This window comes from Doryrhamphus excisus, chromosome 3, assembly GCF_030265055.1.
Source record: "Doryrhamphus excisus isolate RoL2022-K1 chromosome 3, RoL_Dexc_1.0, whole genome shotgun sequence".
NCBI lineage: Eukaryota > Metazoa > Chordata > Actinopteri > Syngnathiformes > Syngnathidae > Doryrhamphus > Doryrhamphus excisus.
Window position 1 is genome coordinate 23,747,945 of NC_080468.1, and position 27,803 is coordinate 23,775,747.

Here is a 27,803-nt window from a genome sequence, read left to right on the forward strand (position 1 = left end):
TGGCATTGTCTGAAACATATTGGGGCGGGGAAGGTTGGTACTGGAATTTACGACTTTCAAATACTTCCATGAACGTCTCTCCGCCGCCATGTTGTCCCCTCCTCTATCGACCGCCTTGTCCCCTCCCTCTCTCAGTCTTTTTTACCTCACTTGTCCGACGCGGCGGTGAAGTGCAGACCCAGAATTTGCTTTTCTGTGGGGGGGAAAGGCAGACGTCATTCTAGCCACCCAAGGAGCGTTCGTTCAGAGAACACTTTGACTGAGAACCGAGACATTTCATCGGCCTTACGTCGTCGCTATACAAGCTCAGTATGGATCCAATGACTCAGTCCGCCCAGATATCATCGTCACAAGGCTTCGCAGATGGACAAAATTCTGCTTCGAAAGAATCAAAGCCAACCGGTAAGGAAACATCCGATGTTTTATTTAGGTACCCAATTATTTTTGTCTTGTTTATCAGTCTATATTGTTTGACTTATGAATGTGTTGTTATCGTCGAGCCATTGCGCCTTTATTTTTGTCCATTGTTGAGCAGTGCGTGGTCATTGTATAGCTTTAATTCTGTGACATATTTGACAAAATACTATAAGAAGGTGTCATTATTCACTCGAATTATGTTTGAATGTTGTCAATGAATGTTAATATTTGCAACAATGTAGGCCAGCAGCTTGCACGCAGTTCACTTAATTAGCCCAACCGTAATGCTCATAATAGCAGCGACTCAGAAATATAATATCGTCCGTCCAATCAATATTTACATTTTTATGACATGTTTATTTTGGGCGTGGGCCTAATTGAACAGTGTGTAAGAGTACCTGTAGGAATGTTAATGTTTTGTGGCTGCTTTTAGTGTAGGATGATCTGCACTGCAGATGAATTACAGGGCAAGTGCCAATAAAGGCAGCATCTCTTAAAGGCACAGCTCTGTATTTTGTCATGAGTGATGACACCCCCTACAGCAAGACCTGTCACTTAGAGGATTGTCATTTATCTTTCATCTCGTTTTCAGGTTACATAATTTCACAAAGATTAATTATAAGAAAATATGACTGTTCTTGATTAGCGACCTAATATTTTTTAGGGAGTGGCAGATTCCAATCTATGGTTGTTTTTTTGAAACCCTAAATAACTAATTCAAAATGTGGTTATGGATTTCTGTTACACTTGCGCGGGTGTGGTTAATCTAGCTCAAAATGGTCTTTTTGGTGAGAATTTAGGGATGACAAAAACACAATGTACCATGTTCATTTAAGTTTGTCCAATTTTGTTTAGTTATGTGAAAATTTAAGGTGAATTAATGTCTATTATTCCCTCACCTTGATGGCCAAGTATCAGGTACAGTATTCCCTTACTTGTAATATGATCCTCCCTTACAAGCAGCTGCCATCCTTCATGGCTCAGCTGTTCCATGATGGGGCGAGGGGGGGCAACCATGCTATCACAATCTATTATTTTCATTTAGTAGCAAAGTGTCTATTTGTTAACTGCTGTACCATTTAGTTTGGTCTTAAATGCTTCTGAGTGACGGCTTTAAATTAAGGACAGCTGACCGAACAAAGCAATGCTGTTGGAACACGGATGAATGAGTCTCCTCAAAACACAGCTTTTTAAGACCCTCCCTCACATTCTCATGGGGGATTATTCCCTAATGTGTACAGTACAGCCTTTCATGTCATTTAGACCATATTTAATAATAGAGTACTAAGAAACGATCCCCATTCTAACACTTCGAGACTGCTTTTTGCATACTTATTTCATTTCTTTAATATGATATGGCAGTAGTTTTGTGAACACGAACAAGTTAATTTGACTGGAAGTGGCCACTGATGAACGACGCCAGTCACAGAGGAAGTGGCACACTTTAAAAATGAGGACCTCAATTATCCAACTGCTTTGCATCATCAGAGGAAGTTTGACACAAATTGCATGTTTTATCAGACTCTGCGCAATCTCAGGAGAAAACTGCTCACACACACTGTTTTCTTTTTGAAAAATGTGAAAGCTTTTTTATATGGTTTGCACAGAGTTGTCCAAAATCTGTCTCAGTAGGCCGTATCACAGCTCTTATTTATCGCTGTATTGTCAAAATGGAAAGAAACATGGCCCACGGTGTTTGACTTGGAGTTGGGTCTGAACTATGCTATGTAACACCACAACTGTTGATCTCATGTGAGTTTTTATCAAATTATGCTTTTTGCGCTGATCAATATAGACAGACTTCTAGAACATGTAGTTCCTTCAGCCTCATGCTGTTCATACTTGCCATGTAATACTTCTCCGACCTGCTTGGATCACTTAACTGAGGTCATGGAAGCAGTCAAAGAGCCCACAGGAGGAGATGCTAACAAGTCCATAGCAGGAGCACCAACCGCTATTGAAGTAGACTTTATTTAGCTGCTGTTCCATTTTTACAGTTCACATTGCAGTGAATAGTGAGAGTGAAGGTGTGGTGTCTGAAAGCGTGTAAACTGCTTCGTGAAGTCAAGACAAGGAATGCTGCTCCACCAGGGTGACCCAACCCCAACCTGCAAATCCTGTACTACACCTACATGCCACACACCCTTGAGTCAATGTGACACACGCACACACACACACACACGACTCCTTGAATTCCTCACGCTTATAGAACGGGCAACCTGACTCGGCACAAAATCCTGAGTAGAAAACCAAAAGAAAACACCCCCCACCCCACCCGTCCCCTTGCAACCTACAAGCATCCTTGAGCATCCAGTCAGATTTACCTTTGCTTTTTTCCATTTCTCTTCAAATATTTAACATTTTTTTTAAATATTCATCACCAATTACACCATTAAATAACCTTTCAGATGAATTATAGGCCTTATTTTATTGTAGACTAGATGTTTAAAGTTATCTTTTCTGTGAAGCTGCAGCACAGGAAAGGTAGTTTACGTAATATTGCTGTGTCATGCATTGCATCTCAACACAGAATAAAGACAATAGTGTTGTAAATTGTCTATTTTTCTGATGGCGGAATGTGCATGGTAAATGTAAGCATGTAAGCAATGATAGCTTTGTGTAGCATATAAAGTCCAATAAGTAAGTTGGTGTAAGTCATTAATTTGAATGCCTTGTCATACAGTACAGTGAACAGGGGTTCATTTTTCTTCTGTCCTCCTGTGTTGTTTTTATTTTTATTTTTTTCCAGATTCCTTTCTTTCCTCTTCGCCCGTATCTCTCATTCAGTCTTCACAAGGCAAGTGTTTGCTTCTCTTAATGTTGCTTGCCTGCTTTCATTCTTCTTTTTCTCTTCTCTCATCGGCTCGCTTTGCTCTACTGCTCCTCTCCATCCCTTTTTCCTGGTGGACATCTCTTTTTCCCTCAAAGTCCAGTAGAACTACGTATTATGTCCGTTCAGCTCAGCTATTATGTCCCAGCCCTCTTCCCAAGAACCTCATCATGAAATTCTTGCCACAGTCACAAGTTTGAGCCCGTTATGAAAAGACAACCAACCATGTGACACGCAAATTCGGTCCAATGTTTCCTCGCACCAACATATGATCACATGAATTGGAACCTTGTCTTTAATACCAAAGACAGACGTGTGGGCCTCTGCAGCTGCTGGTAGTCTGATCTGTTTCAGTCTTTATCGCCTGCGAGTGAGCATTATTGAGGTCAGCCGCACCGACTGCAGGTTTGAGATAATCCCAAGATTGCCACCTTATTTTAAGAAAGCAAGAGAAGTTCACGTTCTATGAGCAGTGGTAGGAACCTAAAAATGGATCAAGTTGGTGTCCTGTGGGGAACTTGATTGGTCCCACCTTCCTCGTGACCCAGTATCTAAACCCCCCATCATCAGACCCAGCAGCAAAGGCGCCCAAGGGGAAGAAGAGCGTCACTGGAGCTATCAGCCACTGTCCAATGGCTGACCACTGGTTAGCTGCTTGTGACTTGGTGCATGTTACACATCTTTGCTTCTGTCATTAAGATGGAATTAAGTTTTTTTTTTTCCATTTTTCTTTTGCTTCTATTCATAGATTAGTGCTGTGGTTAGTTATGCTAAAATAGATGATATAATTCCTGTAACACAAGCACACCAAGGTTTCACTTCATGGTAAAGCAGGTTTGTGTTAACTTGAATAAGAATGCTTCAGCAGCAAACATAGAAGCAACTAATAATATTATATTTAATCTAAATAATGCCACAATATCAGTTCAGTTGTTTGCCAAGAATTTGTTCGATTATGGGAATTGGTGGGTAGATTGATTTGATGTCTCAAAGGGATAGTTTGGATTTGTTGACATGAAATTGTATGACATCACCACCAGCAGTGTGATGCACCAAAGGTGACATTTCCCTCACTTTGCCCCGTGGGCTGAGTTCTGGTCGGGTTTTTGGCATTTAAGAAAGTAGTTCCGGCTCGCTGGTGGGGTCACTTAAAGCGTATTGTTTCTCAGCACAATATACTGTACCTTCCAAAGAGTCATACATTTGCATCAAAAAAACATTTTCGCTCCCTTTGTAATACTGCACGCTGCCGCTTGTGGTGTATGTGTTCCGCAGTGCGGATGAAGATCGTTGTGACGCAAGAGAGTTAAGGTGCGAACTAGGCGAGAGTTGTATTGTCAAAAAAGAAAATACCTAATTAAAAAAAAATGACTTGTCATTTTCTGGGCTGTAACAGCCCAAGAATGTGTCTGATTCGATTTCCTGTCACGGGCATTACTATTAGAAAACTTTGATTTCTGATGAAAACGGTGAAACGGCTTTGTGTGAAGTGGAGGGGAGGGGATGATTACCTTCTACACATCCAAGACAGAGGAAGAAACATGTTTGGAAGAGTTCTACTCCTCCAGCACCCCAGGTAAGAACTGGCTATACTAGCTAACTAGATGTGATATGTGGAAGTGACATTGCCTCTACATTTCTTAGTATGCTTCTGGTCTGTATTGTTAGCTGTATGTTTCTATTTAAAAAAAACTTGACAGAGATGTTTACAAATCAGTCAAAATAAGGTGTTGCATAGACATTAATTTTTTACCTTTATAGCATGTGATTGGAAAGGTGCGCAACAGTTGACAGTTGTCGGCAGCATGCAGTAATACAAATGGGGAGAAACTAGCACTGAGCGATTGTGAGGACTTGTTTTGTGCAAAATGTCTTACACATTTGAACTCATATTGTTTTGAGAAGCAAAGCACTTTAGTCAAGTGACCCCAGGAACTAGCTGGAACTACTTTCTTAAACACTAAAAAACAACCAGAAATTCATTCTCATGGGACAAAGTGGAGGAAAAGACCAAAATCCAAGCTATTTGTTTTTAAAGCAACTGAGGCAAAATGGAGTGCAGCACTTAGCCGCAACCACCAGAGGTGCTGTTAAGATGCATCCAAACTATGGTCAAAAATATTCTCTTCGGTAATGCCAGCAATGAAACCGTAATTAAAAACATTTAAGGACATATTCTCCCATCCCAAATATAAAAATAAATTTTGCCCTTACTTGTTCAAGTAAATTTGTGAAATGCCCATCATGAAGTAATTCCTGTCAACTCAACAAACATACTTAAAAATGGTTATCATTCATCCCAAAATGTTGGACTGTCCATTTTGAAGCATCCACTATTTACCTCAAAAGTAATTGAATAAGCGCTTAATAAACGTAGGTGTTTTGGTGTCTGCTGCTTCATGCCATCATTATGTTCACTGCAGCATTTGCTCCATCAAGAGCAAAAAAAAAAAGTAGATGGTCAGTCCAGTATGGTCATGTAGCTCACATTCCAATGATGCAATGCATGAACGCTTGGGCTGCAGTACCAGTAAGGCCTTAGTCAATGATATCAATATTGCATGGGCGTTTAGGTGATACGTGTGACCTCCCCTACTTGTTCTTCTTCTTTGCTGTCGTCCTCCATGCGTGTCTATGCAGACAAAAAGCTGGCGCTGGGTTCCAACAAGCCCTGTCAAGGGGTAGCGACATCCCTGCGCTTTTCTTCCCAACCTACTTCTTTTTCCCCCGATAATCACGGAAGTGACGCACAGCCAGAGTCTCCAATAAAGATGTCCCCTGTTTCGGAACGCATCAAAGCTCTGGAAGCTCTTGCGGCCAAAAAGGAGACAGATTTTCGAAGCAATGGTTCCTCGCACTTTAAAGATCGGCACCATGACAAATCTCCCTCTGACACTGCTGGGTTTCAGAAGTTCTGCACAGAGAGAAATGTACCAGTTGTCCAAGCGAAAAGAGGCTCTACTGATCAGGATTCACCAGAATCCCCTTTTGAGGTTCTTGGAGACTTAAGACGAGTGAATGAATTTGAAGAAACAGAAGCGTGGATGAAGGCTCATGTTCCGCCAGTGCCAGACTTGGATGTTGTAGGATTGGTTAAAGGCACCATCTCTTCAGATTCGAAGTCAAGTGACAGTCCTGATTGCCTTCCTCCTTTTGCTTGTGTCCCTGATCCTTTCATGGACTCTCCAAGTGGTCAACAACAGAAGGAAGATTTCACAGGTGATCCACAGAAACAGACAAGTGTTGACGAGCCAGACTTTGACCTTAACTTTCTACCAACCGCTTACATGTGGGTTCAACAGGACCAGTCAGAGGTCCAAGAGCCATCAAGGCAGGAGTCAATGCTTCCAGATAGCCCCGAAGCCAATCCAGATGCTGTGATTGACAAGAGGTCCACTTGGGCTGAAGATCTGGATCCAGCCGAAGCCAGGGATGTGGACAGCTCAGGAGAGTCTGATGAAACTGTTATTGAAGATGGCTTCAACTCTGTTACTCCCCCTCCAAAATCTGATTTTCAATCCAATGACACCACCTGTCCTGAAACCTCACCCCCTACAGAGGAAATGGTCATGCCCCCTGCAAGATCAGAGAGAAAACTGATGCAGGTTCCCACAATCAATGTGATTGAAACAGAGGAACCAAACTGCAGCGATGATGAGATGGAATTTGAGGCAGAGGAAGAAGACTACGAGGTTGTCAATCAGGGTCCAAAAACTGCAGAACCAATTCAAGAGGACCACAATGAAGTACCTACCAGAAGGCCCCTTGAAACAGAATTCATGGAAGGCTATTCTCCTCCTTCCTCACCTGTAGACTCAGAAGATGAATATTCTCCCAAACAAAACATAGTCAAATCTCCTCCTGATATCATCCATGAGGAACCAAATCCTGAAAAATCAAAGACTATCGCCACATCTTCTTCAGATGTACACAAAGTTGTGGATTTACCTGACAAAGATGAGTGGTCAATTGAAGCAAAACAAAGCTTGACTGAAGAAGACCGAACTGATTTTACTGGCCAGGAAAACCTCAACAACAAGACATTGGCTAGCTTCTCCAAAAGCTTCATGCGAGATGATACGTACGACGGCCAATCCTTTGACTATGAGCCGTTGTCTCCCTTCTGTGAGGTCGAGATAACGCCAAAAGGTGCAAAAGATCGCTTTCTGGCTGACTCTTCTGAAGTTGATTCTGAAACCCAGGATGCATCACATCATGATGATGAGACAAACAAGTCAACCAGCCATCGCTTTTCGAATAATACCGCACGTGTCACAGACAACTGTGAAAGGCCCACTGAAGTGCAGCCGCATTCGAAAGTAACCGACCGATCGCTTTCCGAGCCCGTCGATAGCTTTGTGGAGTTCATGCGAGAATGCCTCAAATCAAAGGAGGGTGAAGAACCAGCCGACAATCGAGGTGTTCCTTCTGAGGAAGACTATGTTCCGCGATCCCCTCCCACAATGGTGATGGATTTTGAACAGGAACAACTCACCATCAGTGCTCTCAAACAGTTGGGCTACAGTCAAGAGGAAGACGACCACGCTGCACTCTCCCAACAATCTAGCGTTACCCCAGTCGCTAATGCTCCACATACCCAAAGCAACACACTCGGCTTTGACGGCACGTACTCAGAGGAGGTTGAAGCCATCGACATATGGGTTGCAGAAGCCTATCATCTTGCAGAGCATGTCTTGACAGCAATACTAACCCACGTATCAGGTAATACTAATTCTCTTGGCAAGTTCCCAGAGCAATGTTCGCTGCCGGTCTCTTACATAAGTAGTGTCTGGTTGAAACATATGTATCATAGAGAGATATCTTTTAAGTTAAGGTGATGTTCAGTCCGAATACCTGATGTACTTTAGACTCAATACACAAAAAACAAATCAGTAGTGTCCTTTGACAGATATTGGTATAAGGGTTTATATATGTAGAGAACAATCCGTCCTATTGTCATATTTCTGATTCAACTATCAACATAATACTTACATAAAATACAGTCTACATCAGTGTTTTTCAACCTTTTGTGAACATTGGAAAAATCTTGTGGCACACCACTAACCAAAAATGTTACAAAATGTCACCACGACCTCACTAGTGCATCAATAAGTCTATCGGAGGAACAAGGTAGGTGTTGCCACACGGATCGATATTACATTACTCTGCCAGTTTTTACACCACAGACACTCGACAGTAGCCACGTTTTTACATGACGAGTTTTTCTCTTTCCGAATGACCTTTCGGGAAACAATGGTATCCATGGAAAGGAATATTCCAATCTCTTGTCTACATGCGTCGTGAAAATCAAACAGAATAGTCAATAGGGCATGCGCAGTAAAACGTAAACATCAACATCAAGTTTTTCTTTCACTTGTTGGAATAACTCCGTATTGCCAGTTTTTCGTCTGTCCAGTCTTGGAAATTTAGTTTGAATCAAAAACAAAGTGCCGATTGCCTCCATTTTTAAAACCGAAGTACGTCTGGATCTACGTGTTATGCCATATCTGAGCATGCGCTGAAAGAACGCACCCGGGATAAATTTAAACAGGAAAAGATCAAATTCAATCTTGCTAATGTTTTATAATTAAACTCTGGACATGTTTTATATAGATATACATTTTCTTTTTTAATAAAACTGCACTTGTGAATAAAGTATAGAAGGGTTGACATTCTGTTTCACAGATGGCGGTAATGCATACGAAAGCTGCTTGCCAACCGCCAATTAAACAACAGAAGAAGAAAAACACCACAAAGAAGAACGCACCCTGACAACTTTACGTTGGAGCCGACACAAGATACATGAATCGGATTGGTTAAAGGAATATTCCATCCTTGTTCTATTCTTTCTGTTTGAGCAAATAAACCAAATGCAATTGGAATATTTGGGTCCATGTATACTATTGACATAATATTACATTAATAAATGTTAATTATAAAAAGTGATATTGGATAATTCCTCACGGCACACCTGACGGTTTCTCAAGGTACACTAGTGTGCCGCGGCACAGTGGTTGAAAATCACTGCCTTAGACTCAATACACAAAAAACAAATCAGTAGTGTCCTTTGACAGATATTGGTACAAGGGTTTATATATGGCGTCCAATCAGTCTTATTGTCATATTTATGATTCAACTATCAACATAATACTTGCATAAAATACATTCTACATGCTCAATTCCAGGGTTTTTCTACTTTATCTCGATCAACTAAATCAACAGTCTAATATGGCCACCGCTGTTTGTATGCCTTACAGCTGACGTTCCCAATCGCTGTTGATACTTCGCCCCTTCTGTTCTAGTCAAATTTTAACAAGAACAAAGTACTAGTGGAAGGTACACTCTCTTCTGTGTGCAAACATGATCCCACGCCACAGTGACTGCAAAGGTGCTGGTATGCAGACAGTCATTCCAACAACATATGCTGATCCAGCTACATGAGAACACTGCTGGACTTTGCCTTCTATACTGGATATTTTAATTTAAACGTTCTTGAGGTTTTGTGCTGGATTTGTGATCATGAACGGTCCCCTTAAGTTGTATGCTTGTGGTGTTTGAATGCATCTGCAACACACTATCTTTAAGTGTGTGTGTGTGTGTGTGTGTTGTACAATTCCAATTGTACTGTCAGTCTCTGTCATGCGTATAATTTGAGTATTTTTATACATTGAAATTGCTGGTGGTGACATGACATGACCGCTTAAAGAGCTATACAGTGAAAGCAGGCCACTGCACCAGAGCACAGACTAAAAAGTGGAGGTCGCAAAAAGACCTAATGAGTTGACTACAGCTACCTCCCTGTGGGTACCTGCCCCCCGCAAAGCATGCCGGGAGTAACAAACACACAGTCCTTCAGTTACTGAGATGGGAATCGCCACCTATTTCTAAGCCTTGAGGTATTGCTATTTTCAATTTGACCTGTTTTGCATTTTATTAGTTTAAATCCGCTTATGCTTAAATGCAGGCCGCTGCAATGAACCAGGAGAAGTTTTACCGACGTGGTATGCGCTATTTACACAATCTCACTGTTGGCTTAGTGGTCTGAATGAGAAACAATAGAGCCCTCTTTGTTTCCCCTGTGAGGCCTTCCGACTGTGCTGCTGCTGCCGCCACTTTTCTCCTGAACATTTAATCTCTTTGGCATGATATGAATTATTAAGACGTTTCCTTTTCAGGCCATTTATTTCAACATGGAATTATTTGCTTTTTCTCAATTTGACTTCATAATAGCAGCAAGCAGACAAAACATTGGTAAGAAGAATGTAAAAATTTCACGGCCCAAAATGATGGCAAGTTACTTGTGATGAAATAGGTTTCAATTTAGTGTGTTGTTGTCACTCTCCTTGAGGCGTGTAGCCCTTTATTTCCCTCATGCACACCACTCGCAGTTGGAGAGTGCCAACCTATTCTGACATTACGTAACGGTCTTGTATAGAGGCCATCGCTTCTGCATGCGCGATCATCCACAGAACATGCATACAAACAGGAAAGGGGCATCCACTGCGGCGTGCCTTTCGGTCGTGTTTCTTGGCCCCCACTTGGCATTGAAACGTGCTTGTTCATGTCAAGGAGGTTAGCTTCTTTTATTTTTAGTTATTCAGATTATGTGGATGATGTCGTGTGGTGAGCACAACATGTAACCTTGTCCTCCACCTGTCCCCACAGTCAAGGATCTGATTCACTGGCGGGACCCTAAGAAGTCGGGCTTGGTGTTCGGCCTGTCCATGCTGCTGCTGCTGTCGCTGGCCGCCTTCAGCGTCATCAGCGTGGTGTCCTACCTGCTCCTGGCGCTCCTCTGTGTCACCATCACCTTCCGCATCTACAAATCTGTTGTCCAGGCCGTGCAGAAGTCCAGCGAGGGCCACCCCTTCAAGTAAGGCCCCCGATGATCAACATCCATTGTCCGTTTACATTTGCTACTTTGAAGCAAGAGGCCTGCCGATAGCGCCGGGCTTCATGCCAAAGTCATCTCAGTGTAATATTGAAACAAGCAGTCGCCGTAGAATTTGTGTAGGTTTAGATGACATAGTCAGTGAAGCCAACACTGGCGAGCTCCAAAGACTATCACGTTTCTCAATATTACACTTTGTTCCTGGCAATGCCTGCTGGGTGACATGACCTCCACCTCCAGGGCTTTTATTTATAGCAACCCTTCATGGGTCTACGGGGATTCTATTACGTTTGTAATACAGAACCCAAATCACAGTCTACAGCAACAAAATCCACTTAAATGGCACCATCCACAACCCTTATGTAGGACAACTAACCTTTTCTGTGCGTTCTGCTAGCAGGAGGCAGCTAACAATGCATGTGATGGGATTCACCTATTTCGACTATAAAATCCTCTTTAAAAAAAAAAAAAAAATTAATGTTAAAAATGTTAAACCTCAACAACCTTTTTATATGTATTATGTTCCTGCTGTAACCATGTAGTAACAGATATTTACATCAGAGGCATTTAACCATTAATCGCCCGCATCAGCGGCACATTGTAAAAATCTAATCTTAAAACTAAAACAGTAATTTTACAAGACTATTTTCCAAATATTAAGAAAAGAGTCTAAAGAGGAAAAACATTGCAATATTATGAGGAAAATTGTCATGGTAGTGTTTTTTTATACACATTGCTATATTGTGAAAAAGCACAAAAATACACATTAAGGTGTAATTTTTGGCAAAGTAGGTTCCAGAACAAGTTATGAAATAGTCCACTTCTACTGGAAAATTTGGAAAATATATTTTTTTTTTACAAGAAATTAGGAAAAAACAGCTGTTATTTTACAAGAATAATCATATTTTAAAGAGGTAAAAAGCCCCAAATTTTACAACAACAAGCTCATAATATAACTACTCATTTTTAGTAGCATTGAGTCTATGGGGGGAAAGTGAGACTACTATGGGAATAAAGTCATAAGAAAATATACCAAGATTTTTTTAAGAGGAAAGTTGAAATATTGTTTTTCTTTAAAAAAAATTGTAAAAATGGGAACAAATGCCAAAGTTCAAACTCCTAGACATTTTGACTAGTGTGTGTGTTTTGTGTTTGCTACTACTAACCACGACACACCTTGTTGCTTATGCAACAAACCAGGAACAGCGGCGTGTAGCAATATATATAATCTCTTTATTGCCCGATCTATGATATTGACTATCGGAGGGGGGAGGGGCACAAGTATCGGGTTATATCAGCCTGCATCTGAAATGTCGGATACCAGCAGTCCCTTCCAGACTCGATTTATCCAGCAGCGGCCAGATGTTAAAAAAATATGTCTGTCTTCCTAGCTGAATCTGATATGTGAGCTTTTGTCTATGCTCAACTAATAGTCAAATGTATGTGTGCCGTTTTTTTTTTTAAAGAACAGAGCTAATTATTATCCTGACAAATTAACTAATATCACTTGTGGCCTTTTCCACCTCCAAATAAAAAGGCTAAAACACTTGGATAAACACGGTAGGAGTGCAACAACAACAAACATGTTGAAAGTAAGACAGAAAGTAAGATAAACAAAAGTGACACACAGTCGCTGTCATAAAGTGGGCATATTACAAGCAAGGTCAACACAAAATAGGATAAAAACAACTAATTGCCAAAACTCAGTTAGCAACCTAATTACTTAAAAGGAAGTTGGCATAACAACATTACCTGTTTTTAAATCATTCACTTGAAAGAAGATGGGGACGCTAGTTGCTGTTCACTTTTTGGAGTCATCTTTAACCCTTTCAAAATGTCTCTACGCTTTGGATGATTTTTTTTTTTAAGTCGCTATGATAATGTCAATAAGTCATGTTGATGTTGAGGGTCCTGGCGATGTCGTTCCTCAGTCCGACCTCCTACAATAACGATTTACAGACTGTAAATGCTCTCATTGCTCTGCTTATTTTTTACATTATTTCCTTATATATATATATAGAGAGAGATATATTGATATACACAGCAGCACACCTTAGAACACCACCTCATGATTTTGGATCAACATTTGCAATAAAATTGACTTTTAGTTCCAACTCCAAAAGCTTTTCCATTGTTATATATATATATATAGATATATATATATATACACACACACACACACACAACAGCACACCTTAGAACACCACCTCATGATTTTGGATCGACATTTGCAATAAAATTGACTTTTAGTTCCAACTCCTAAAGCATTTCCCTTGTCTCTTTAATTTCCATTGTTTATATATATATATATATATATATATATATATATATATATATATATATATATATATATATATATATATATATATATATATATATATATATATATATATATACACACACACACACACACACACACACACACACACATATATATATATATATATATATATATATATATATATATATATATATATATACACACACACACACAACAGCACACCTTAGAACACCACCTCATGATTTTGGATCAACATTTGCAATAAAATTGACTTTTAGTTCCAACGCCAAAAGCATTTCCCTTGTCTCTTTAATTTCCATTGTTTGCTCCACGTGCCCCAACAAAAGCAGGGGTGTCCAAAATGCGTCCCAAAGGCCTTTTTTTTTAACATTTGGCAGGTTAGTAATGTTTTTATAACGAACCCTCACATGATGTCCATCTCCCTGCAGATCGCTCATAGATAAGGATGTCAGCATCCCCCCAGAGACTTTCCGCAAGCAGGTTGACGTCAGCCTGACCTACATCAACCGAGCCCTGAAGCAGATGAGCCGCCTCTTCCTGGTGGAGGACCTCGTGGACTCCCTAAAGGTAAAACGCTTTTCCAGGCTCTTCTGACTGCTCATAATGGAAGAGCACCAATGGTAGCAAAGCAAGAGATGGCTCCAATTAAAGGACAAACATCCACGCTGTTCCTGAAGTATTATTGATTTTTCTGTCCACTGATGTGATTTAGCTGCGTTTTTTAAATTTAAAGCACATGGAGACGAGATTGAAACCCTAATTAGAATTATTAGTCACCCAACATCCCCGTTTGCTCGTCTTTGTGCAGCTGGCTGTGGTTATGTGGCTGCTGACCTACGTTGGAGCCGTCTTCAACGGCATCACCATCCTCATCCTCGGTAAGAGCCACAACAAGCTTTTCTATGTTTTTTTGGACCACAATCTGGATGCTTTAAATTTGTGATCTAAAGGCCGACTTTTAAATGTTTTGCCCTAATATGCTAAGGCAGGGGTCTCAAACTCAATTTACCTAGGGGCCACTGGAGCTAGGGTCTGGGCAAGGCTGGGCCGCATCAGGTTTTCCAAAAAAAACAACGCATTTATTAAAAACAGAAAAATATACAAACTTTTTCAGTGCTTTGGTTCTGATTTTCTACAATAAAAGCTCTGATAAAACATTCCACTGTTCTCAAATAACTTAATTTTTATTTTTCTGCACAAAATAAGATGAAAAATAAATAAACAAATCAAGAATAAAGAAAATCAATCAATCAGTAATAAATAAATATAATAATAATAATAAAACGGCAAATAATAAAAACTTAAGAAACCACATATAGTTGGTGGGTAGACAAATTATTTTTTTCAGATTAAAACTAACAAAGCATTATTAGAGCCCTGTAGACATGACAAAACACGACTATAGTCACATTCTTTTTATTTACAACATATTGCGCAACTGCAGGGTCTTGAGACACATGCTAACCCGCAAACTAGAGAGCTAGCCACCTAAACGGTAGCCTTCAAGTTATTTCCTTTAAACTTAAATAGCCAAAAACTTACCACTTCCACACGGATAGGGAGGATAACTATTAACAGTTTATTTAACCTTTAACATGAACATTAATCAAATGTAATAATTTTTTCTGGGTACACGATACCATACAGCATCCATATCAAACTTGCGTGGGCCGCACTAACATTAAACTTTCATATCAAGGCGGGGGCCTCAAACTGCCGCGTGTTTGAGACCCCTGTGCTAAGGAGTATGGAAATTGCAAATGCCATTACCACTGAATGCATCTTTAACCCAATTACATGAATCCAGTCCGGTCTAGCTCCACGTTATTTTAATTTCATTGAAAAATTGGCAACCGACTGTTTACACCAGCGGTCTGTCTGCACGCATAATTGATTATATCTTGAAACAGGAGGGTATGTTGCCCTGCACGCACTCACAAATCTCTTTGGCTTGTTTTCATGATACCATAACATCCATTAATAACTCTAAACAAATCCTTTAGAGACCCGTTATGTCGACATGAGTCCAGCAGTCCGAGGGGCGTGGACTTAAAGTTGAGTTCCACTATATATGTCAGTTTATATCATATGGCCTCGGTTTGTGTCTCTCTGCAGCTGACATCTTGCTCTTCGCTGTGCCGCCCATCTACGAGAAGAACAAGGTGAGCCTTATATCCCACGCCATGATGATGATGATGATGATGATAATAAAAAGATGAGGCTTGAGTCAGGTGTGTGATGACATCAGCGGTGAGCTCACTTGGATGAGTCCAGTCTGCATCAGACACTGAAGGCTTTCTTGTATCCATCTTGTCGCTGTGGGCCCCGCCCCCACTGGGGGGGACATGAAGTCATTGCATGAAAACACCATTGCCAAATAGTGAGCCCTTGTTTTGTTCTCTCACTTGCAGACCCAAATTGATCAGTACATCGACCTGGCACGTACCCAGATCAACACCACCATCGCCAAGTAAGTATCGTGACCACAACAGTATGGTCATGTGACCACTTTGACGTGCTCTTTTCATGAACGTTTTTTTTTTTCCCCAGGTTGCAAGAGAAACTCCCCGGCGCCGTGAAGCGCAGCAAAACTGAATGATCGACCCCTGTTAAAAGAAAGTCATCACCATAGACTTCCTACCCCTCCACTCCCCTACTCAATCTACCCACCCCAACCCCCCTCCGCTCCCATCACCCAACTTCAACCAATCACCATCTGTCTACACTGAACGTTAATCGCTAGAAACATCTGAGCTCCTCGATATTAAATGCCAAACTACTGCGCAGCTTCACTCGCAAGCATTCAAAAAGAAGTATGCCAGTGAGGAACGTGTCACCACGCCCACCCCCCCATCCCCTCACCCCCTCCCTGTGGACATGGCCACGATAGAGGGTGGGCAAACGGAGGCGCGAGGGTCGAGTGAACTAGACTGAATCTATGACCTGGTTTCAAGGGTGCATGTTTGCGGCGCTTCAAAGCAAATGTCTGTACTAAAAAAAAAAACATCCAATTTCCTATGGAGGCTCGGCTCATCATGTAAGACGGAAAAAAGGAACAATGTTTATAGAAAGAAAAGTCAAGAAGAAAAAAAATATATGCATATTAACCTTGTAGGTGTCATTGTGGCTATTCTCATCCTGCTCTCTCTGCTCTGCATAGTGTCCTCATTTTTAGAAGCAGGTCACGGGGGTTTGCTTGTAAAAGCTGCACGGGCAGCACTTCATGTGTGTGTGTGTGTGTTTAAAAGTTTCTGCAATGCACTGAACTTTTATTTTGAAAAAACCCAGCGAACAGGTTGAAATAAAAGCATTTGGAACACCGAGCCAGCTGTGATAATTTAGTCTAGTTCACTAACTTTTTTGCAGCGGACCGACCTCGCTGGTCGTGCATGTACATAAGAGTACACTTAAAAGATTCAACTTACTGCTGTTACCGACGAGCGTAAATAGCGAGTGTCGTAATGAAGACACGAGTCAGGAGTGAATTCATGAAACTGGGGAAAGCCGTGACCTTGATTGTTAACGTTAATTATGTCTAACTATTTTTAAATGCTTTACAGCAATTTTTTTAGATTAATAGTTTTTGTAGCTTTTTGAGTATGGAGGCTGTTTTCCTAATGGTTGTAAGCTTGGAAGAAGGTTCTCACCCTCATTATATGCTGGTTCAAATTCCCCACCTCCATTTCTAAGTTTTTTTTTTTTTTTGTTTGTTTTTTTTCCATGACTCGTGATCGTTTCAGTGGTGTTTGTATAGTTCTGTGTTAGCGCTGCAGCTAATACCGGAGGGAGCGTGATTTTTTTTTTAATGTTCATCGTCCCCAACGCAAGCTAGTCATGCAGCCACAGCCGGCTAATGACGGGACGAGTACTAATCAATACAGTCCAATGTGTCCCGACTACTATTACTTCTACTGCTAAGTGTTTTCACTGGTCCGACATTCCGTGCCATGCATGCCATCCTTGGTGTGTCGCCCCCATTCCCACTCCCACTTCCCCCCCTTCCACCTCACCAATGCACGGTCTTTCATTCATACTTTTGGATGCTAGAGCCAAAATATGCGGAAATGAGGTGCATTTCAAGGTTTGTGTCATCAACTTAGGGTATCAATTGGCATGATTATTGAGGCTTTAGTTGCTCAAAAGCTTGCTGGCAAGGCTCGATTAGATGTCTACCATGCAGATTCATGGCTAGCTTTTTTTTTTTTTTTGAGAGTGTAATAATAATAATAATAATAATATAAACAGCACACACAAGCTATATAATGGATGACTCTTAACCAGTTTGCTCCAAGCATGTTGATTTCCTGTGTTCATTGGATTAGGGAGTGTGTGTGTGTGTGTGTGTGTGTGTGAGACAGGAGAGTTGTCTTACTTTTTTGTCTCCTGTTTGAGCCGTGTTGTTGCTTTTGACCCGTTTGTACCTAGATGTTCTCTAACATCAGCTCTGTTTTGTATTAGCTATGACTTTGGTTCGACTTTTTTTGGGACAAGTTGTTGCCAGAGAGAAAAAAAAAATCAAAAGTATGTGGTCTCTGTACTGATGTCAAAGTGAAATTAATAAAAACACGTTAAAGGACTGTTCTCTTCTGTTTTGCTAAATGCAGCTCCGGGAAAAACATGATAGTTTCCTAATATGAACTGTTGCCCGAGGCGGATTCATGAGAAGCATCCAGAAGAAAGGCAGTAATGGTGTTTGGGTGTGGTGGAGATTTCTTTTTAGAATTGACCAGCGTGCAAAATCCATTAATTGTTGATGGTCACAGGCTGACTCGATATCACATTTGAAGTCAATGCGGTGTTACATAATTGGACCAAAGTCATAAATCATAAATGGTGCATTACAATGATTGCATGTTCAGGATAGCAGTGCCTCCAGTCATTCATTCATTTTCTACCGCTTTTTCCTCGCGGGGGTGCTGGAGCCTATCCCAGCTGTCTTTGGGCAATAGGTGGGGTACACTCTGGACTGGTCGCCAGCCAATCACAGGGACAGGATACCTATGGACAATTTGGAGTCGCCAATTAACCTAGCATGATTTTGGAATGTGGGAGGAAACCGGAGTACCCGGAGAAAACCCACGCATGCACAGGGAGAACATGCAAACACCACACAGAGATGGCCGAGGGTGGAATTGAACCCTGATCTCCTAGCTGTGAGGTCTGCGCGCTAACCACTAGACCGAAGTAAAGTTGTTTGTTTTGTTATTCATTATTTTCTCACGAAAATATCCCAGCTGTCTTTGGGCGATAGGCGGGGTACACTCTGGACTGGTCGCCAGCCAATCACAGGGCACATATAGACAAACAACCATTCACACTCACATTCATACCTATGGACAATTTGGAGTCGCCAATTAACTTAGCATGTTTTTTGGAATGTGGGAGGAAACCGGAGTACCCCGAGAAAACCCACGCATGCACGGGGAGAACATGCAAACTCCACACAGAGTGGAATTGAACCCTGGTCTCCTAGCTGTGAGGTCTGCACGCTAACCACTAGACCTCAAGTAAATATATATAAAAAGTGGAATGTGCTAGAAGTGATAACTTACCATGCTGCAGTGCATTATGGGAGTAAAAACATTAAGACTCACTCGTGACAACAAATCTGCAGAACCACAATTGTTTTATTGGCTCAATCATAGTTGGGGTTGAGTGTATATTATGCATTATACTATACGGGGAAATCATATTTTGGGAATAATTCCATACATATGCTTTGATGACACTCTTGTTTTATGTGAAAAGAATTAGGTGAATGAAGTCTTCAGGTGATTCTCACATGCAGGCCACGTACAGATGACAGGTGAGTTGACGTCACAAAAACACATGATGGTGTAATATGTAGCGTTAAGTGCTGGGTTAGAACTCTTGAGTGAAGTGAAAATGTGTTATTCAACCAAAGTGGGCCAATGGAGTTGAAAAGGTGACTGTGTGTGTGTGTGTGTGTGTGTGTGTGTGTGTGAATCGCAACCTTTGCTGGTCCCCTCCTTTTTGCACTCAATTTATCATTCCTGTGTCATTTACATAACAAACTTGAGTGACGCTCATACAAATAGTCACATTCAATGAAAGAAAAATAGTCCAATCCAATAAATTACTACTGCATTCATTTCAAATATTAACTGATAAATTACCCATTAGAATGGCTTTAGTTGCATGACTTTTCCCGTTAGTGTGCTTTTACCAATTTATTATTTTTCCTAGGGGATAGTACTAAAATATGTCCAGAAGGTCCTCGGTTTACAAACCCGTTTTGTTCCTACGACCCCAACATATGAAATGAAGCTACAGTAAACTTCGGATATATCGGACTCGGATATATCGGAAATTCGCTCACAACGGACAGATAAAAAAGAACCGATTTTTCTGTAATGCATTTCCAATAAAAATTCATTGCATATATCGGATTTTTTATAACGGATTTCGCCTATTTCGGACAAAATCTCCAGTCCCATTCCAATGCATTTCCATTAAATTTCCCTCGCATATATCGGATGGCCGCATCGTGGCGCTCCGATTCGCCGAATCGTGACAGGCCGCTATACGACGTCATTTACAGCGTTGCCTGCGCGTCCAGGTACATTGGAAACATAGTCAAGGAAGTGCCTTTTTATCACGGATAAAATCCGATTTACGCATATACCGGATATAAATCCGATATATGCGTAAAACGGACATTTTCCGGTATACGCATATAACGGATTTCGCTTATATCGGACAAAACCAGTGGGAACAATTGAATCCGATATATCCGAGGTTTACTGTACTAAAATATTATCACTGTATTTTCTAAGAGTGTTCAAGGATACCATATTTATGCCCGGTGTCCACATCTCCCCTTTCTGAGTATTTTTGCAGGATTGACTTTGACTTTACTAGTGAAAATTTAATCTAATTTATGTGGGCAACGGAGGACCACATATTCCAAATTGCTAGAACCACTTTGGGAACAAAGACAAAATCCCTGAGATTATTTTTCCAGGTTAAGAAGTGACTTTTCTTTCTGATTTTTGTGTCCACTTGAGTTGCATACGCTTATTTAAAAAATGTATTTGGTCTGGCATGTGTGTAAAAGTGGTCATAAAAAGTGAATTGAAATGGTAATATTTCTTATATTTACACCGCATTTTGTGCATATTTAAGCTAAGATGTTTGGATGATGGAGGCCGGCAGAGATAACTGTCAGTATTACAAGTGCTGATGTAAACAAAGTAGATGCAAAGGAATTCATTGTCTTAAGCAAATAGACGTTGAAAGTGTTCATTCAGGTGGCCGTACAGAAGGGATGATTAATACATTTGTGGCTAAAAAAAAAAAAAAAAAAGTGCTGATTCCAATTCATTTCTTCTTTCACCGTCCTGAGATTTAAAAAATCACAAACGAAGATCGCTTCCTTGGGAGGATTCCATGTCAGGTAAAGGGGGTCCATAATAGATAATTCTGCTTTTCCGCATAAACGAATGCAGTCTGGGTCACTTTAGATGTCAAAGAGTGTGTTCACACTTGTCATTTTTAATCCGGTTAAGATATTTTTGGTCCGGATCACAAGTGTGAACACAGCAGTGATGCCAAAAACTGAATCCTTGTGGTCATGTGTGTACACCACCACCAATTGGAATCCCATTCTATGTACCAAAGTGTGCTGGGGAAGGCCCCATGTCGGTACGTGTATGGTCCTGGGAAAAAAAGCAGTCATCCGAGTGGATAAAATGCATGGAGTTCTGATCATAGTTCAACATGGCGGTCTGCTTGTCCTCAGTGGTGTACGACAGCGAGTGGGCGTGCACCTGTTGGATGTGCCTCTTGATGGTGCTCACCTTCAGCGTAGCCAACGTGGCGCCGCACACCATGCAGATGAGCCCGTGTCTCCGGCAGTCGTAGTCCATGAGGAAGTCGGAGCGCCAGCGTACCTGGTAATTCCGCCGCTGGTCTTTCCCCGGGTAATGGCTGTGGCGAGAGGGCGTGGCCGTGGTGCCGTCTTCCTTGGCTTTGTCCTTGACCGCACTTTCGTCATCGTCATCCTCGGTTGTCGCTTGGCTGAATACTTTGATGTCAGGGGAGCCGTCCTCATTCGGGCCTCCTGTGGTATTTAGGACGGCGGCTTCACTTGAGCTCATTTCTGCAGATTCAGGAGGTAAAAAAGAGAGACGGGGATTGGATTTGAGTAGTACTGTAGTACAATATTACCTGAAAATAACAAAACAGGGCGGCACGGTGGTCAAGTGGTTAGCGCGCAGACGTCACAGCTTGGAGACCAGGGTTCAATTCCACCCTCGGCCATCTCTGTGTGGAATTTGCTTGTTCTCCCAGTGCATGCGTGGGTTTTCTCCGGGTACTCCGGTTTCCTCCCACATTCCAAAAACATGCTAAGTTAATTGGCGACTCCAAATTGTCCATAGGTATGAATGTGAGTGTGAATGGTTGTTTGTCTATATGTGCCCTGTGATTGGCTGGCCACCAGTCCAGGGTGTACCCCGCCTCTCGCCCAAAGACAGCTGGGATAGGCTCCAGCACCCCCGCAACCCTTGTGAGGAAAAGCGGTAGAAAATAATGAATGAAAAAAAAAAAAACAAGTTGACTTTGGGTGGCACGGCGGTCGAGTGGTTAGCACGCAGACTTCACAGCTAGGAGACAAGGGTTCAATTCCACCCTCGGCCATCTCTGTGTGAAGTTTGCATGTTCTCCCTGTGCATGCGTGGGTTTTCTCCGGGTACTCCGGTTTCCTCCCACATTCCAAAAACATGCTAGGTTAATTGGCAACTTCAAATTGTCCATAGGTATGAATGTGAGTGTGAATGGTTGTTTGTCTATATGTGCCCTGTGATTGACTGGCGACCAGTCCAGGATGTACCCCGCCTCTTGCCCAAAGACAGCTGGGACCCTGTCGCGACCCTCAGTGAGGAAAAAGCGGTAGAATGAATGAATAACAAAACAACTTGACTTCATCATAGAGGGCTCCCCCTATTGGTGGAAAATGCCATTTACTTTTAAGGCCCTGTGGAGATGGACAGCAGCTAATGCTTGTGTTTATTGAAACACTGTCATGTTTCCTCGCTACACGCAGCTCTATCTAATAATATTATCGTGCCATACTTGAGTGAGTGATGTTCTCACCATCTTGTGCTGTGCCGTGGTCACAGGAGTAGTCTTTGGTCCAAGCTGCAGCCATGGCTTCTCTTTCTTGCCGACTCAGGCCGGTGGTCTCAGGATGACATTCCTGGATGTGCTGTCTGAAGCTGCTGACCTTGGTCTCGTGCAGAACCTGAGAGCACACCATGCAGTAGGTACCGCGGCCCTGGGGCCCGTACGCTATCAGATAGTCCAGTCGAAGTCGCCAGGGGTTGCCCCCACGCAGACGCCTCCTCCTGGGCTGGCGGAGGAGGGGCTGCGGCTCCAACTGCGGAGCTTCAATGCCGCCATCTTCACGGATGAGACAAGCGTTCTGAGACAATGGAGCGTCAACTTCTTGGCACAAGTCGGACGTGGTGTGATTAGACGTGAAGTTGTCGTCTTTGGTGTTTGGCTCGGATTTGATTGAGTTTTCCCACTCATCTGTTCCAAAGAAAGGGACAAAGTAAAACAGATATAGTAATCAATATAGTAATCACTCCACGTTGATTAATGACACTGAGGAGCTCCTAGCGAGACTATGGAATGTTCAGGCTCCTCAGCTCAATCTGTTACCATGACAACACTGATCCAGATAAGCTTGGATGATGGATTTGCGCTGATGACGTCAGCCTTGTTTGCCGCGTCGGACTGACGAGCACAAAGAAGAATATATTTTAAACCATGGACGTTTTCTCACCGTGGGTCTGAGCCCAGGCCTGCAGGACGCAGTGCTTCTCCTCCGAGCTGAAGACCAACGAGTCGGGGTGTGTGTCCAACACGTGACTCTTAATGTGGTCCAGATGAAGCGAGGGCAGCTGGGCTCCGCACACCATGCACAGCAGTCTACCGGGCTCCGCCTCGTACTCCATAAGGAACTCCTGGCGGAACCAGGCGTGCAGCGAGGCATTCAGATAGCATTCCAGTGTGCGGGTGGAAGGCCCGGCTACGTCCTGCTCCTCGTTCTCCTCCGTATTCTGAGGTTCTCCTGTCTCAGATTGAGGAGAGAGGCTGAGTGATTGTTGTGGCTGCTGCTCAGGAGCTCCGGCTTGTGCAGCTTCTGCCAAAAAAACAATAAAACATGTTCTCATTAGGGCGTTCGCTCTCTATGATACCACTAGAGGACAGCAGAGATCGAGAACTGCCGCCATGTTTAAAATGAACTAGTCCGAGTGTGTAAAGTAACACCTGCAGCAAGATGGCCCGAGTCCATCGAGTCGTCATCTCTCTGAGGCGAGGCTCCAAATGAATTCTGACCTCCCCCGAGGTTCAAGTGGCTCTCCCACCCTGAACGGATCACCTCCTTGTCAGCGGCGCTCCACAGCAGCGAGTCCGGATGCTTCTGCCTGATGTGCCTCTTGATGGTACTGAGCTTGAGCGTAGCCAGTGAGCTGCCGCATACCATGCAGATCATCCCGTGCCGCTGGGGGTCAAAGTCCATCAGGTACTCGCTGCGCCAGTACTCATGGTAGTATCGGCGGTGATCGCGGCCTGGGATGCGACTCAGGCCCGGTCTAGAGGCGCGCTGTACTCTAGATTTGCGCCTGGAAGGTCCGGTGGTCGGAGAAAGAAGGAGCGGCTGGTCTGGATCTTCTGTGATGCTCCAGTAGCTGGTGCCTGGAGATTTGATAGGGTCCACCGTTCCTGTCTCTGACTCTTCGTCAGCGTGGCCGTTAGCAAATGTGTCCTCCTCTGAGAGAGAGAGTCAAATGACAACACAGATCAGCTTGTAATTTCTCCCACCAATCCCAAACAGTCAAGGTCCAATAACACACCATTCATTCATTCATTTTCTAACGCTTTTTTTCCTCACAAGGGTCGCGGGGGTGCTGGCAGAGAGGCGGGGTACACCCTGGACTGGTGGCCAGCCAATCACAAGGCACATATAGACAAACAACCATTCACACTCACATTCATACCTATGGACAATTTGGAGTCGCCAATTAACCTAGCATGTTTTTGGAATGTGGGAGGAAACCGGAGTACCTGGAGAAAACCCACGCATGCACGGGGAGAACATGCAAACTCCACACAGAGATGGCCGAGGGTGGAATTGAGCCGTGGTCTCCTAGCTGTGAGGTCTGCGCACTAACCACTCGACCGCCGTGCCGCCCGAAGTCAAGTTGTTTGTTTTGTTATTCATTCATTCATTTTCTTCCGCTTTTCCTCACGAGGGTCGCGGGGGGTGCTGGAGCCTATCCCAGCTGTCTTTGGGCGAGAGGCGGGGTACACCCTGGACTGGTCGCCAGACATATAAACAAACAACCATTCACACTCACATTCATACCTATGGACAATTTGGAGTCGACAATTTTTTGGAATGTGGGAGGAAACCGGAGTACCCGGAGAAAACCCACGCATGCACGGGGAGAACATGCAAACTCCACACAGAGATGGCCGAGGGTGGAATTGAACCCTGGTCTCCTAGCTGTGAGGTCTACACGCTAACCACTCGACCGCCGTGCTGCCCAATAATACACAGGATGACTAATTATTGCACTACAAGGTAGTTGCTATTTGTACCTTTTTAGTACTCCTAAACCCGAACAGAAGTACTCTCCGTGGAAATCTACACCTCTTATTAGTGTCTTTTTGGCGCTAAAAGCTAAGCTACCAGGCCAACTCTTAATTTTACTTTTAGTGACCAAAAGGACAAGAAAATAGTTTTCTCTGTAGGGTGGCTAGGTTCTCCCTTAGAGCCAAGGTGAGATGCACCATTATCCAGTAGAAACTTGGGGTCATCTGGTCAGGATGCCCCCTGGACGCCTCCCTGGGGAAGACCCGGGACACGTTGGAGAGACTATGTTTCTCAACTGGCATTGGAACGCCTCAAGGTCCACTGGGAAGAGCTAGACGAGGTATCTGGAAAGAGGGAAGTCTGGGTCCGCAACCTGACCATGGATAAGCAGTAGAAGATGGATGGATGGGTGGATGGATACCTGGCCAGCTAGCTTGTGACACCATCCATCCATCCATCCATCCATCCATTTGCTGCACCACTTTCTAGTTTTACGTACATACACTTTAAATGCATATAAATGACGAATGAACAGGATAAATCAACACTTTTACCTCGTCTGAAGACGTGATTGGTGACAAAGAGGCCGATGTGGCAGGGAGATCCACACGGACACCACCTTCCTGTTTTGCTATGAGTTATTCCTTAAGCTAAATAGTGTTTATCACCTTTTTTATCAGAATGCTGGCACTTACAAGTTTCTTAGGCTCCATTATGGATTACTTAGCAGCCATGATCAAAAGAGAAATCAGAGACTTGTGGTGTAACTTTGTGAGTTAGCAAAGAATGACAGCCATCCGCTGATGACACAGTAGACGGGCGACGGAACCAACTTCCAGTTCCTGTTTCCATGGGACAACGGAGAACGCGGTTGTACTCGCGTAGTGTATTAATATTAATAACACGGACAGCACGCCATATTGTATGCATACCGAAAAATGTACACACATGCTAACTGGGATGTATGCTAACAAAGGTTCTGTTTCAAGTTATTTCAAGCTGTTGTTTTTTTTTTTCTTTTACAGACGGATACAGAAAAAAACACATTGTGCCCCCCTGGTCAGCTGTGGTAACTATATCTCTATTTTTGGGGGAGAGTGGTGGGGCGGCTGTCAGTTAGGGGCCCTGGAATTGTCCTAACTCCTCCCCGTCCCCATTTGGTGCCCCTGCTCCTGACTGTGAAGATAGAAGTGCGTAAAAGAAACGTGTACATTACATTTTTGCACCACTCGCGATTAAGAATATCACAAACATGTCATGTTTACATTATTGTACATGCTTTTGTGTAGCTTAGCTTGTAGTGTATAGTGGTAGTTCCACCGTCCTCCACTAGAGGACGCCGTGTGCGTGCCATGGTGCTGTTGAGCCTTTGTTTACAGGAGCCACACAGACAGAGGGGCCAAGCCGCTCTAACCGTATTGTCCCCGACAACAATCCGCTGACAATGGCGGCCCATTTGACAGCCCCACGCAAGCAAGTGTGAAATGTATCATTACCTCCCAAGTCAGTGTGTCCGTGGGTCGCTTCCTCCTCCTCCTCCCCGCTGATTATTATTAATGAGAGCAGCTTAGCCTGTTCGCCACAGCGGAGGTCCACGGGCTCGCTGTCCCCGGGCGCCGTGTCTTCCATCACCGACCCGGTCGCGGCTTGACGCCTGGGCCGCTCGCCGTCCTCCTCGGCGGAGTGGGACATGTCACTCGCACACGGACATGTTGGCGACACGCATCTGGCATCGCACAGCAGCACTAACGATGTGTGTGTTTGTACGTGCGTGTGGTGTGGGAGCCAAGTTAACTTTTCACCAATTCATACCAACATGGATTCCGAATAACACACACTCGAGCCGTTAAAAAGCGTCCTGCTCCGTGTCCGAAAAAAAAACCCGACTGGGCCTCCAGTCATGTATTTTAGGCTCTTGCTTGTCTTCAGGGTGGGGAGCCGGACTAGGGGCCCCTGGGGCTCCTTAAGGGGCTCCTGGGTAAATTTAAAGAGACAGTAGCCTCGCTGACGAGAAGCCCACGCAGCCCAGTGGGGCAGCAGGCAGCTAATGCAGATTAAGCCTCCGGTTCCTCTAATGCTCTTGTCATTAGAACCACGCCATTCGGTTCTGTTAAAAATGCCATAGCATGCTATGTGTTAGCATCACAACATGGCTTTTATCTTATTATTGTGTAATATACACCACTCAACGTGGGATAATTCCGTGTTTGCTTAATTTCTGCTTCTGTAACAACATGACTACACACTTCCACGTATTAGTGTAACTACGCAACATAGTAATTAGTAGTACTATCTGCACTGTAGTAACCAAAAGAGGAGGAGCCACAGAACTATACAGTCAGTATTATTAGACCCATTTATAAAATATATTTACACCCTAATGTTTTGTAGCAATAATAGATTCCTGCCTGTTGTGACTTTTAAAATATATTTTTTATATGGTAACTTAAATAGAAAGAAAAAAAATTGTGCTTCAGCTATTAATCCAACAGAGGGTGCTGTCTCACAAGTCAATTCGCTCAACATCTTCCAGCAGGATGATGTTTTGACAAGACGTGATGTGTCATTGCATTGTTTTATATGTACACAGTATGTCGAAGATCGTTTCTTAATGTGTAAAACTCTAAATTTAAAATGCATTATAATAATAACAACAGTGAGACCTGTGTTATCAGTTTTAGAACAGAGATCCCCAGTCCCTGACGGAATAGGGGGCAGATCTTACAATTAGTAA

General features: G+C 43.0%; 2 protein-coding genes across 5 annotated transcripts; one reads left to right on the forward strand and one right to left on the reverse strand.

Moving 5' to 3' along the window:
* Positions 1-82: 82 nt before the first annotated feature.
* Positions 83-16,516, forward strand: rtn3 (reticulon 3). 4 transcript variants are annotated; one of them, XM_058067913.1, is made up of 9 exons: positions 83-402; positions 3,167-3,214; positions 5,888-7,969; positions 10,913-11,120; positions 13,869-14,007; positions 14,249-14,318; positions 15,556-15,602; positions 15,852-15,910; positions 15,991-16,516. In XM_058067913.1, exons 1-9 carry the CDS (start codon positions 312-314, stop codon positions 16,037-16,039), a joined length of 2,793 nt encoding a protein of 930 aa, XP_057923896.1. In that variant the 5' UTR covers positions 83-311; the 3' UTR covers positions 16,040-16,516. The 4 variants fall into 4 exon arrangements, with proteins under 4 accessions (XP_057923896.1, XP_057923898.1, XP_057923900.1 ...); XM_058067915.1 differs by lacking the exon at positions 5,888-7,969 and having other exon boundaries at positions 111-402; XM_058067914.1 differs by lacking the exons at positions 83-402; positions 3,167-3,214 and having other exon boundaries at positions 6,374-6,466; positions 6,550-7,969.
* A 2,533-nt stretch (positions 16,517-19,049) lies between these two features.
* zfta (zinc finger translocation associated) lies at positions 19,050-27,210 on the reverse strand. The gene is made up of 5 exons (XM_058067970.1): positions 26,566-27,210; positions 23,740-24,243; positions 23,252-23,611; positions 22,558-22,995; positions 19,050-21,562 (listed from the first exon to the last, which is right to left on the reverse strand). Exons 1-5 carry the CDS (start codon positions 26,759-26,761, stop codon positions 21,069-21,071), a joined length of 1,992 nt encoding a protein of 663 aa, XP_057923953.1. The 5' UTR covers positions 26,762-27,210; the 3' UTR covers positions 19,050-21,068.
* Positions 27,211-27,803: the final 593 nt, after the last annotated feature.

Bases quoted from the DNA above. Each gene is read 5' to 3' on its own strand.
- rtn3 (XM_058067913.1), top strand. From the start codon at position 312: ATGGATCCAATGACTCAGTCCGCCCAGATATCATCGTCACAAGGCTTC. The intron at 14,319-15,555 runs GTAAGAGCCACA...GTCTCTCTGCAG, and splicing joins CATCACCATCCTCATCCTCG to CTGACATCTTGCTCTTCGCT. The intron at 15,603-15,851 runs GTGAGCCTTATA...TCTCACTTGCAG, and splicing joins CCATCTACGAGAAGAACAAG to ACCCAAATTGATCAGTACAT.
- zfta (XM_058067970.1), bottom strand. From the start codon at position 26,761: ATGTCCCACTCCGCCGAGGAGGACGGCGAGCGGCCCAGGCGTCAAGCC. The intron at 23,612-23,739 runs GTGTTACTTTAC...TTTTTTTGGCAG, and splicing joins CTCGGGCCATCTTGCTGCAG to AAGCTGCACAAGCCGGAGCT. The intron at 21,563-22,557 runs GTGAGAACATCA...CTGAATCTGCAG, and splicing joins CCACGGCACAGCACAAGATG to AAATGAGCTCAAGTGAAGCC.